This window comes from Ambystoma mexicanum, chromosome 13 (genome assembly GCF_040938575.1).
Source record: "Ambystoma mexicanum isolate Mex_15411 chromosome 13, UKY_AmexF1_1, whole genome shotgun sequence".
NCBI lineage: Eukaryota > Metazoa > Chordata > Amphibia > Caudata > Ambystomatidae > Ambystoma > Ambystoma mexicanum.
In genome coordinates, this window is record NC_090938.1 from 689,100,459 (window position 1) to 689,114,074 (window position 13,616).

General features: G+C 43.6%; 1 protein-coding gene across 1 annotated transcript in view; it reads left to right on the top strand.

Moving 5' to 3' along the window:
• ERBB2 (erb-b2 receptor tyrosine kinase 2) overlaps positions 1-13,616 on the top strand; it is a 343,410-nt gene that overhangs the window by 261,944 nt on the left and 67,850 nt on the right. Inside the window, exons 13-14 of the mRNA XM_069634737.1 lie at positions 3,495-3,627; positions 13,299-13,389. Of these exons, the coding sequence (XP_069490838.1) occupies positions 3,495-3,627; positions 13,299-13,389 (224 nt within the window). The remainder of the gene's footprint in view (positions 1-3,494; positions 3,628-13,298; positions 13,390-13,616) is intronic.

Here is a 13,616-nt window from a genome sequence, read left to right on the forward strand (position 1 = left end):
TCTAGCTGGTATTTCCTGTGGTCTTTCACATCACCTCTGTGCTGATGATACCCAGTTGTATCTGTCCTTCTTATCTTTTTTCTTACGATATTCACAGCAAACTTTCTACTTGTCTCTTGGCTATACAATCTTGAATGCCGGCTCACTTTTTGGTTCTCAACACTACTAAAACTGAAATACTCTTCTTTCCTGCTAGCACAATACCCCTCCTCTCCCTCCATCCTTTATCCCATTTCCTCTTACTCAACTATCTGTTTACTCTACTGCTCATAATCTTGGACTTTACTTTGACTCTGATTTCTTGTTTAAATAGCACATTTCTCTATCTTCACAAGCTTGCCCTTTTTAACCTATACAATGTCAGGAAGGCTCTTGAAGCCACCAAACTCCTGATTTCTTCACCAATGTGTTCTTGTCTTTTCTACTGCTCCTCAATGCTTTTTGGTCTCCCTCTTATTCGTCAAGCTCCTCTTTTAAATCTGTCTTTAAAGCTTCTAGTCGCCTACTCTGTCTTCAACCCGTCCCTCCTCCGTGACTCTATTTCTTCTCCTTTCTTGTCTCTCGGCTGGCTTTCATTCTAGTCTTGCATCAAATTTTCTTACTTATGTCTTGTCATTAAATCTCTCTATGGCCTGGTTCCTGATTACCTTTCTTTGCTAGTTTCATTCTGTACCCCTTCTCGCCCGCTTGATTCTTGTTCCAAATTTCTTCTTGCTGTCCTTCGTCCTCCTTGTGCTCAGTCACATTTTCACTCACTCTCCCTGCTGGCTCCCTTGCACTGGAATGTTATTCCTCTTTCTCTTAGTTCTATCTCTGTTTATTATGTATTCCATGACTCGGAGATCTTATTTACTTTAGTCCGGTTACATTTGACATTATGTTTGCTAATGTTCACTTATTGTACTGTTTTTGATCATATGTACAGTGCTTTGGATTAAAGCGCTATATAAAACCCAAATAAAATGCAAAAATATTTCCAAATGTTGACTTTTATTCTACATGTTTTTCCTGATCTTTTGTTAGATCGAACTTTAGGGCTAATCTAAAGGGAAAAACAAATAAACTAAAAGAAAGTAAGTGGACGATTGCATGTGTGTATGTACCTCTTCATTAAAAGAAAATAAGTAGATTGCCTAGTAAATTTGATTTAGCTCGTGGAACATCTAGAAAAACGGTACGTTATACCTAAGCCATGACCTTATCATACTTAGTTACAAAATTACCTAATCTGTAGGATAAAGGAATTCTTAGTAACATACCTGGCAGTGGAGCAAGAAATGTTGATAAATGTGTCTATGGTCAAAGGAAGACATCCACAATTTTTTGATTACCTTAGAGTTTTAATGGAAATGTAGAAGTCCAGGATTGTTTGGGGAAATGCTTTCTCAAGCTGGCAATTGCTTGAATGTGGGGTGCCTCAGGGGGCCTGCATTTCTGCATCACTATTCAGTATCTTTTGTCGCCCCTTATGCAATCTCTTGGACCCTTTTGGAGTCTGCTTTGCTAACTATACGGACGACACTAAGCTAGTTATGGAGCTGAGTTGTGACTATGAAAAAGATGCAGAAAAAATGTCAACAATATATGAGCTATTCAGAACTGGATGGCAATCAACGAAATGTGCCTGAATGGTGATAAAACCGAGATCTTTGGTTCCCCTCAAGCCCGTGCACAGCTCCAATCTCAGTATGTTGGCTTTGACATAGAGAAGCACTATATCAAAGTAGCAGAGAAAGTGAAAACATTGGGAATAGTTTTGGAACCCTCACTGGATATGTCGGCTCATATCAATAGCGTTACAAGTAAAACTCAAAACCACCTTAGATGGCTTAGATTGGTGAAACCTTATGTTTCAGAAACAAACTGCTCTACGCTGGTCCGTGCTATCATAATGCCCAGGATTTATTACTGTAGTGCATTATTGATTGGGGCAAGCAAGGGTTGTCTTAAAAAATTACACGTCCTGCGAAATTATGCCGTCAGGATTATAAAAAATATTCTTAGGCATATGCAAATCTCAGCATATAGAAGGGAGCTGCATTGGCTTCCTGTGGAACCCAGAGTATGCTTTTAAGTCCTCACAATAGTTCATAAATGCCTTTACAGAAAAGCACCTCAATACATTAATGTATCACTGTACAAAACCGGGCAAGAAATACGCGGTCTGTGGATACCATGAGACTGGTCTGCCCCAAGACTAAATGGGTGAAAGGGAATGGTCGCTCATTTCCGGTGCTTGCGACCAAAGAGTGGAATAAGCTTTGGTTCACACTGCGCACCACCAAAGAGCCAGTGCTCTTTCGGAAACTATTGAAAACAGCCTTGTTTGAATAACTGTTCCATGTTATTTAACGAAACAACCCATCAAATTTTGTTTTAAATTATTTTTGGGGGGTCCCCCCCCCAAACCCATTCTCTTTCAGTTTTTATCTATTCCCAAACACCCACATCCCATATATATAATTTTCTAACCCCCACACCCCTCAAAAAAATGTTTTTTTCGTTAAACAATTTGCAGTAAAAAAAACCTGCGAAAAAACATCCCGCAATGAAAGGACGTTGTACATGAATAACCACCTTTTGGCCTTTTAGCGCTTTGCCTTGAGCGCCCTGATGCCTGCAAGCTCTGGCGCTATATAAATAAATAGACAAGACAATCTAGTTGCAACTCAGAAAGTGAGGATTCATGTACTTGCCAAGTGTGTTGTCCACCTCCTAATGTTAAATCACAACTATGTCCGTACTGATTCCCAGTTGCCATCTTAAGGTGCCCAAGTGTGAAAGCTATATGTAACATTCTGTTTGTGTTTACTAAGCATCTGTTATGAACCCGCCTTATATATATGTTCAAATAATCTTCAGGAAATATGGACTAAATGCACTTGTTTACGATTCCTGACCTCCATTTTACAACGTCTAAATGTATACATTTCTTGTGTCGCTCTCAAATGTTTTACCTTTGTTGTAAACATATAACGTGAGAAGACTATCAATAAAACATGTATAATGTTTGTTCAAAATGAAGAGGTAGTTCAGTTTGTTAACCCTATGTGTGGCAAACACCACAAGCGTTATGGTGAGTTTGAAAAGGCTTGTAAAAAACCGTTCACCTGAAATGTGAAAGAAGAATAAGTCATTTGAGCCAAGTCACATATTCCACAGCACCACCCAGTAGCCATTACTGTAAGTTTACCTCCAGTTCAGAATCACATGATCAAAGCATTGTGGGTATGCAAATTAGGCAAAATGCAAGCTTGGTGTGGGAAGAAGACAGAAAAGTAAAAGCATAATCATGATGCAGGGGATTCAACCTAATCAATGTGATATCTTGAGACCAGGTCAGTAATCTGATTCCATGGCCTTCGTTCCGTGGTAGGTGCGTCCTGGCCAGATCTGGGTCCAGCTGTCTTCCAACCTGTTCCAGAGTCTTTCATCCTAATGCAGAGGCCCCGGACCTCTCACAACTATCTTTTCTTATTATTGTTTTTCCACAGAGCGTGAGGCGCTTGTCTGCTTCTACTTGTGTGCCCACGGGCAATGCTGGGGACCTGGCCCGACCCAGTGTGTCACCTGTGATCGGGTCCTGCGGGGGCAAGAGTGCGTGGAATTTTGCAACATCCTGGATGGGTGAGTGGAACTCGTGGTTGAGGATTAGGGGGAGGAGGATTTCACCTAGTTCAACACATTGTTACTGGGGTTTTACAAAGGCAACACACATTTTTATTCAATGTGTATGCCTTAAACCTAGAGGCCATATCCCAGTTTTATAACCCTCTTGTGGACATATGCAGTGCATAATAAATAGTCTTACCTGTTCACCATATGGATCAACCCAAAATGTGTTCTCTCTCCTCGAATACCTCATTTTAGGTCCCCGAATATCCCATAATTCCTGGGATTACTATGGAAACCATAATCTGTCTCACTGTCAGCATAACGCATAGTAACTGAAAGGCAGCTGCTCAGGAAAGAGAAAAATTGACATATGATGAATTTCAGTGGATATAATACCATGATTCAGGGGTCATTCTGAATGCCTTATTGGACAAGCTAAGTCCTAAGTGAAGCAGATAGGATGCCCAATGTCCATAGGTTCAAATGACATTCACACGCTGTGATTCAGGGCAACTGGAGAGAGGGCTACCACCCCTTAGGGGAACATATATTAAGTACTCCTAGGAATGTAACTGAAGCTGGGGACGAATCGCATACAATTCACTCTAGCACGTCTATCTGAAATTATATTCAGGGAACAGTTCTACATTTTGAGAATAAATATGGGCCTTTCGTCCACACTGCCCCGTGATTTCAGTGGGCCAGGGCCTCTATTCCGAAATGTTTATTGTAATTGTAATTGGTTATTTATTTATAACACGCTTAATTCCCAGAGGTTTTTAAGCACGGACCAGGGATCGAACCTGTGGTTCTCCGCGTCGTCTTGCTTCCAAGGCGAGCGTATTGCCCCCGAGCTATCCTCCCGAGACATTTATATTGATCAAATAGATTTATTGAAAGATGAACCCTCTGTAAATAGTAGGTCTAGAGAAAGTAATAATACACTTGTTTGCCGCTTAACAGCACTGGGATGAGAAGGGAAGTGTAGCAAGGGAGGGTTATGCAATAAATCGACCAATAGTTGAGGAGAGTGTACAGTGAAAGACTGTGTGGTGTATTAGCACCATCAGCAGGTGCATCTGCCAGCCAGGCTGCTCCAAACCGGGGCTTAACTTCGTGATACAAGTTTGGTTTAGAGCAAGCTGTGACCTTTACCCATCCCTCTGCCATCTTTCCCCCCTCTCACTGCCGCTTCCATCATCTGCTCCGTCTCCCTACACTTCCCCTCCCCTGCCCATACTTACCTCTTGCTGTTGTGGCACCACCACACCCCTCTTCCTGCCCTGGCCACCATGAAAATGCAGAGGGGCTCCGCATGGCGCCCTGCCCAATATGTTCATCGTGGCCATTTTGGTTGAGGATTGTTTTGTCAGAAACAATGGGTCCCAGGCTTGCTGGGCCTGTTATTTCTGTCAAATTCATTGCTCGAAGCACCCCACAGTTTTGCTTTGGGTTGCTAATAGCAATAATAACCCATTCCCTGGGCTTCACCAGCTGGTCTAACATTAAGGGCCCCAGCATAACTTGGCACCCAAGCTGTTACTGGCCGGTTAGATTCTGGGAACAGATTATTATTTCTATAGTAATCCTCCCCAGCATCATTAAAGGCACTGTCCATCATTCAGGTTCTGTAATGCACCTATGTGTAGAGATTTTACAAAAGTACACCCCTTGGATAGTTGTTCCAGGTGGACAGAGCTGTTGATCAATGCATGTCCTGTTGCAGATTGTCCAGGGTACAGAGGTGGACTGGCCAACAGAGGAACCAGTAGACTTTAAGACAAACCAGTTGCTATGGAAGGCCTGCATGCCTGTCCTCCTTATGGGAGGTGACTGACCCACTGTCTAAGCATGCCCAACCCTAAGGAGGTGCCTCTATGTAAGCAAGTCTCCTTTTTCAAATTTAGCTCATTCGGCTTTATCGGCAGATTGATAGCGAGTTGTGTGCAGCCATTTAAAGGGAATGTTTATATGGCTGGTGGCGCCGGAGAGTGCAGTTGAGGGGTGGTGAGATTAGGAGTGCCACAGACACTAGGAAGGCCTGAGATTTCAGTGCAGATGAGATTGGGAATATCCTTTACATTTTTGCAGGAGAGATGAAAACTATTTCTGAGATTGGCATGGGTTAAAGCCGGGATATTCTGGGGATTTGTTTAACCTAGAGATTGGGAATATCTCAGAGACTGGAAATATGCCAGAGTTTAATGCAGATCAAGTTGCACTCATTCTGTGCATTGTTGCAAGTGAGATTAGGACTATTCCAATGATTGCAGAGGTAACAGTGAATAGACTTGGGAGTGGGAATATCTTGGAGAAGTACAATGTCCCAGAGTTTGGTGGGAGTGAGAGTGGGAATATGCCAGGGCTTGAGACAAGCTCCTCTGGCCTCTCTGACTGTCACAACGATTCAAGGCCATGAATTATGGCAGGAGGCGCTATATCAATGCAAGGTAAACCATCATCTAAATTAGTTAAAAGTGGGCTTCGGAAGAAATCAGAAGTGTGTGTGTAGGTGAAAATAGGAATATCGTAGGAATTGGGAGGGAATGGTTTATTTATTTATTTATTAATTACGAACTCGCCCATCAGCGCTACAACATGTATAACCAGACAAAGCTCAAAGAAATACAGAAGAGAAAGTTAAGTTTCAGGCAGTTATAATTTGCAAATTCGTATTTGCTTTCAGCGTTCCCAATTTACGACAGAAACTCAAAAAAGAAGGAAGGTTACTACGTCCACAGCCGATAACGATGCAGTCTAGGTCATTCGTAAAAGACCATTCCTTGATATGGACCCTCTGCAGGAATCTAAGATCATAAGTCCTAACTGTGAAAAACCTGAGGGTGTAGACCCCGGGGATCCCTTACTCAGGTGGCCATGGCACTGATATCGCCTTTGGATCCGGACCATGGGGTGGACAAGTGCAGGCAGGGGTGGACTGAGAACCAAAAGAGGCCCTGGAAATAATTTTCAAAGTGACCCCATATTACACATTTTCAGCAAGCTCAATGCTTTTCCTATGAGGAAATTTAGAAATACCACACGAAAAAGAGGCCCAGGGTGCAGAGGCCTACCAGGAAATCTCCAGAGTTCCCTATAGACCAGTCCGCCCCTGAGTGCGGGAGGGTCACCTGGGTGAGCGGTCTCCTCGGGGAGTGGGGGTGGAATGCCCAATGGCGAGACATGGTATCCCTCCTTTCAAATACCCCTGTCCCATCCCAAAATCCCAGATCCTCCCTACCTGTTTCCTACACCAACACTGAGCCGAGGAAGAGGAGGTCTGAGACTGAAAGGAGTACCACCCATGCAATACATTGGACATGTCCCACTAATAAGCTCTGGCAGGGTCAGGCACTTGACCTTAATTACAAACTCCTGCTACCGATTATCTCTCCCCACATGGTTAAAAAGTGGAACACTGAGACACACTCTGAGCAAGGCGTGGAAGGCGAGCAAGGTGAGGCACGATAAGGGGCAGTTCTTTCAGGACGACGGCGAACCAGGCGGAGCAGAGCGACAGGCCGAGGGACGGAACCGAGGTACAGAGAAACCTTGGACACCCCGGCGAGAGATTGTTACCTCCGAAGTTCCTGGAAGGTTGCACAAGGAAGCCAAGCCAGAGACAATAGACAAACCTCTTTTGTGTTTCAATTATACAAGCCACCCTCCCAGGTGAACGGCAGAGTTGGGAGGTGCATCAGCAGTTGTGGTATCAGCCTTGACTTCAGGGTCAAAGCCGCGAAAGACGAAAATAATTAACACAGCCGGTGAGTTGATGAAAGCAATGAAAGTCTGGTCTGTGTTCATGAAACTTGATGGCAATAGTATCCGACGAATGAAGGTTGCGCGTGTGCCGGTAAGACGCGAGAGAATGCAAAGCATTGTAAAGAACTATAAATTAAAGATACAAAGTAACAGAGTGGTCTGGTGAAAGAAGATTGCCCAATCGAAAGTCTCTGTGAAATGTCTGATGCAGTAGAAGCAGAGGAAAGAGAGAGAAACTGAGATGCAAGATGTGAACTGTTCGGTTTGATCCCAGCAGAGGGAAACCTGGATGTGGGAGATATCTTTGAACTTTGAAATAAGTACTGTGCTTGAAATTACATTTACCAAGAGGCCTTGGTGAAGGAGAGAAAAAGTGATGTTTGAGGAACGAAGGTCGAAGAGGTCATGCCGAGGTAAGAGCAAAAGTCTTGCAGTTTCGAAAGTCTTTGACAGCTGAAGGAAGGTGAAAGGAGGCCTGAGCCTGACGGAGGGAAGCATATGAAGGTGTTATTGAAGCTTGGGGAGGGGAACCCCCACAAATTGTGATTGAAAGGTTTGAGCCCGGCGGAAGGAAACCTGTACTGAATTCTGGTAACCAGAAGGAAACAAACTTTTGTAGAACTGTATTAAAAGTGAAAAGGTGACCTGGTCTAGAGTGAAAATCGACAGGTCCAGCGGATAAACTAGTGACTTTTCATGGAAGGCCTCCACGAAACGAACTGCATCCTTGTGTCAGAAACATCCAAGAGTGCCACATTATACTGTGCTACAAAACGTGGGGAAGGGAGTTTACTCAGCCATTCTGACAATTTCTTTTTAACACTGATTTTCCTTTTTGCATTACACAGTCCCTTTACACATTTATTGTATTAGAAATAGGGCAGGCATTAGGTTTATCAGTATAGGCCATGGACAGTTGTTTTTTTTATTTGATGGTCGAGAATACTCCCATCTTAGTTATAGGGCAAGATAGGAGTTTTCCAACCCCTTTTAAACAATCAATAAGGGTTTTGAAACGTGCAGCTCTTGTGCCAGTGTCTACTTGTGATATCATGCGTACCTCACATAACACAGCTTTCTCCAACTTATGGACGCAACCAGGCCATAACTTTATTCTCCAGAGCATCTCTCGGTTCATGTCTTTCGGGTTTATTAACATTCATGAGTAGAACATTTCTTTGACCTGCAACCAATCCCTTATAGGTATGGGTCCATGATTTCTGGCATTCGTGATTTTGTAACATACATTTTTACTCTCAGGAAATCCAGTGGGCTTCGACAACGAGCATCTAGAGATCACTGATTGAGGCTGATGTATGGTCCCCTTATGTTCTGGAACGATAAACCCAGGCGGCAGAGCTAAGTCGGAGAGTAAGGTCTGCTAATATCTCCAAAGGGTACATCATTTATGACCAGTAAACGATCTGTGAAAAACTCATGGTGACAACAAGTAAGACAGACGCAAGTGATCACAGTTCAAGGATGCTTATTGAACAATGCATTCTGTATGCAGGTTGGATAAACGCCTATTCTAAATCTAAATCTAGGATGGGAGCAATCTTCAACAATCAAATGAAAAATAAGGCAGTCCTAGTGGTGTTGTCAAATCAAAAAGGCCTATAATAAGAAACCTATTGCCAAACCTCACAACTAATACAAAAAGGCATGTGAGATAGTTCTTAAGAAAAGAAAGAAGTGTCTTTAAATAATACGTCAGGATGCAGCAGCCTGGGTCTCCCTTCCCCCACGTTTTGGACACAGGATAAGATGGGAGCTTGGAGCACATTATATTCTTGGGCCTCTCCAGCACGAGACTTGGAGCACAGTATGGTCTCGGGCCTCTCCAGCACGAGATGACAGTTCCGATGGCTATTCTCAGGACCGCCGATGGCCAAGTCTCGTTTCCTTAGAAAGTCTCTTGCTTTCGGGCTTGATATGGGTATCCGGTCATTATGTCGAAAACATTTTTTCGAATTACCAATATGTCGAAAACATTTTGACGAATTATTTTTCTCGAATGTATTATTTATTAATTTGCATGGGGTTTTCTTTGGGTTTCATAAGTTAAAAAAGGGGTTAAAAAAGGGGGGGGTTGGGGAAAACCCCCCATTTCGAAAAAAAATTACAAAAAAAGAAATTCTAAATATTTTTTTTCGGCAACATTTTTTCGACATATTGACATTCGAAAAAAATGTCATTCGAAATACTGACTATAAACCAACCAAACAACGGTTTCTTAAACAAATGAAAAGTTAGTTCCCAATGTTCACTGGGTGATGGGTTCACCCCTGGGTCCTCCTTTCCTTGGCGCTGACTGTTCACGTATTGTATTTCCAAAATATACCACAGATGCTTTATCAAACAACTTTGAATGACGGCTTCACCCCTGGATCTCCCTCGGTTGGGCTCAGACCCCTCTTGCTTTCACATTCACAATTGTTCAGTATCATTGGGATTCACTTCCCTTTCTTACACAGTGCTTGTAGATCAAAGTCTTTCGATTGTGGGGATTTTGCTTGACCCGCTCTATGACCACTTTGACCTATTCCGCTGGCCCTCCTAAGGCCTTCTGGTATCTGTAGTTTTCTCTCCTATGGGGCTCGACCTGAGTCTCTTGACTTAGCACCCATGTGGTGCCGGTTTCCCTCTGCCGCTGGTCTCCCCTTTTACAATTCATTCAAAGTTTATCAGCTTTGGTTCAAAACTTGCCACTTTGCGATTCCTACTCAGCATAGCCTGGTTCTTATCGGTTCGCCCCTCGACTTACCAGCTGTGATTAACCGCTTGGCTGTTGCCTTCCTGGAGTCAAGGCGTGTACCACAGGCTCGGGAGATTCCCTCGCTCCTGCTTATCGGCATAGGTTTGCCCCGTGTACCACTGATATCTGCTGCAGGACATTTGTGCTATTGTTCGCAGTCTTAGGCTCTCTTCCACGAAGCCTGTGCAGGCCTTGGACTAAAAGGAGAAGGTCACCTCTCTCCTCGCCACCCTCTCGATTCCTGCTGCCTTTCTCCTTCTCGTCAACTGCTGCGTGTTAGCCGTCTCATCGTGCTGTCTGTCATGGTCACCTTGCTCGTACTGTGCTTGCTTGCTCCACCTTTTATCCCTGTGGGGAAAAGGAAGGGCCGTCAGGTGTGATTTCAGTTAATTGCCTGACTTTGCCTGTCACTCGAGTTGGGACAAATCAGGTACACAGGTTTATTACAAGTCTGTTGCTATTATGTAAAAAGGTATTCATGTCAGAAAATTGGGAGGTAGGAGTGTCAGAGTATCTTACGCTACAGGATAGGGAAGGATTGTGCAAAGGATGAGAATCACCGGTATGTAGAATCGAACATAGGGGATGATGGGAAGTGTAGTCGTTGGTCTCTTTTGACTGGAAATTTACAAAGTGATGATCAGAGGGATGGGATTGGTAGGATTTGCGGGATAAACGGGAATAAGTCAGACTGCGAAATAAACAAGGGGGTTTGTGAGAATGGTAGCATTCTATCTGAACAGGTTGAGAGTGCAGAAAACAATAATCAGAGGGACGGGAAGAGGAAGAATTGGGAGTATTCTGATGGGGAACAGAAAACCGAGGATTCTGAGGAAGATGGTTTCTGAATGCATTGGTGTGAGTAATGGATTCATCAGAGGTCGAGGGGATGATGGATTCTTGAAAAGGAAGTTTATCAGATGGAAGGGAGGTCGAGTTAATACAGCCCATAAAAGCTTCGGGGACCTCATCTTCCTCATCTCTTTCTCTGGTGTAATACTGCGTCTCACCTGGGGCAAACCCCTGAGCATAGCCCCAGGTTCCCCTATCCAGGTGATCCTCCCTTGCTCATCCACCCCCAGGGTTGGGATCTGAGAGCGCCAGCCTTCCCCTGGCCACTTGAATGAGGGTTTCCCGGGGTCTAGCTGGGAGAATACCCTCAGGTTTCTCATATAACATTTACATTCGGAGATGTTTGACAACTGACCTCTACCTTTTTATTAGATTCCTATATCATAGGGTAGTCTAAACAGTAATCGGTTTGACAGTCCCTATCCATACTGTCTGATTGGGGAATAATTGTGCCAAAAGAGGCTATTCAGGCATTAAAATCCAGAACGCTCTCACATTTATCCAGGTCATGTATAATTTGCTTTACCAGCTACTAGTAGTATTAGATGTCATGTCCCCCAAGTTGGTATTAATGAGGGCTTCCGAGATAACATTATCCATGCTTTTCACAGGCGATTGCAAAGCGATGCTCAGAGCTTGAGTTAAGCAGCCATATTTCTTTGTTTTGGGGGAAATATTCGCATTAGACTGACTTAGATGGGCCAATCGGGAAGTCTCAAAAAGTGCTGTGATGTTATTCTGTTGTTTCATGGCAGATCTACTGTTAAATTGGCAATGTCCTAAAGGTGAGATTAGGAATATTGCAGACATTGGAGTGGGTTAGATTGGTATAATTCCAGGGATTGAAGTTGGTGAGATCCAAATGTCCTTGAGTTTGGTAGAGGCTATATTGGAAATATCCCAGATCTTAAGGTTGGTAAAATCGTGGATGTCCCAGATGTTGGCGTAGTTGAGGTTGGGAATATATAGGAGATTGCTGTGGGCAATATTTGGATTATCTAGTGAGCTGGGCAACGGGGTGAAAAGATTGGGAGTTGTCCTAGAACTCGATAATAGTGAGATTGGAAATGACCCAGCTTTTGGAGCAGGTGATATCTGAAAGAACCTCGAGGTTACATGCAGTGGGAATGTAAATGCCCTGAAGATTGGCAGATGTGGAATCATGATTGTCCTAGAGATTGGGCTGGGTGAGATTGGAAATATCTCAGAAATTGGCGTTGGAGAGATTGGGTTTATCTTGGAAGTTAGAGGGGATGAAACCCGGAATGCCTTGGAGTTTGGTAGATTACAAATATCCTTGGGATTTCTGCGGGTGGCAATGTCAGAGTTTTTGGTGCAAGTGAGATTGGGAATATGCCTCTCATTTATGATTAGATTTGAGAATTTATAGGGTACTGTTGCGTAAATCAAAAGCTAATAATAATTTGGGTTGAGATTAGTTGGTGAATCTTTAATTCACAGCGCTGCAGAGGACACAGACAAGAAACAAATGACCAGAGACACGGATATGATATGACATGATAGGTCAGTTATGACACACTTAATACCCAGAGGTTTCTAAGCGCAGACCCGGGGATCGAACCTGTGTTGCTCCGTGTCGTTTTGCTTCCAAGGCGAGCCCATTGCCGCTTAGCTATCCTCCCGAGATACCTGTAAAATTTCAAATAGTTTGAATAAGGAAAGTGGACTAGTCCAATGATGCCGTCAGTGGGGGCTGACCGTCTCCAATTAGCATAATGTCTTGTTCTGTGAAACCAGGCTGTCCCCCACACCCAAGGCCTGAAACTAGGTCTATGCAAAGTTAACTATATCGCTGCCACTGATGATTACAATTAAGCATTGAACACTTTCTTAGCAGTCATCGTGTGAAAGCAATTTATCAGTGAATGCTTAATACAATTTGGCGGCAAACGCATCCTTTCTAAATAATTGTGCTGGGGCTGCAAATTTAAATGTGTAAATAAATGCATAATTATTTGCATAGCTTTTCGTTTCCATTATGGTTAAATACACATTATCCAAGATGCTTTCCATTTCTCGACTTATTCAAGGCCTTAGTTTTTCAAATGCACAGGACATTCCTTAATTACGTTATGTCGACTTACAATTGCATTTCCATCTACATGCCTTATTGCAGTTTTCCTCCATAATACTATCTACAAAGTTAATATTCTCCAGGGGCTGCATGGTGATGGTGGGAGGGGTGCGAGTGAGCATGTTAGCATATTTATGGGGTTTAGAACTTGTGCCTGATGAGGCTTTCCTCATTGTTAATTCATCACCTGTGTGGTGGTTTTCCTCTCCGTAGAGACCAGCGGGAGCACATGAACGGAAGCCGATGCCTGCCCTGCCACGCGGAATGTCTGCACCAAAATGGGACGGAATCATGCTTCGGTTCGGTAAGAGGTTTAAGGCAGCAGGGGTTGTATCGTAGGTGGGTAAGAGGTTTTAGGCAGCAGGGGTCATATTGTGGGTGGGTGAGGATTTTGGGGGATGTAGCCCCACTCCCCCAGCCTACAGTGGCTGCTGAGGGTTCTGGGCCTTTTCAAAGAGAGATTCCCTGTGTTCTCAACAGATCAGTGCCTCTAAAATGGTGGTAAAAAGGACAAAAGAAGGGTTCTTCATA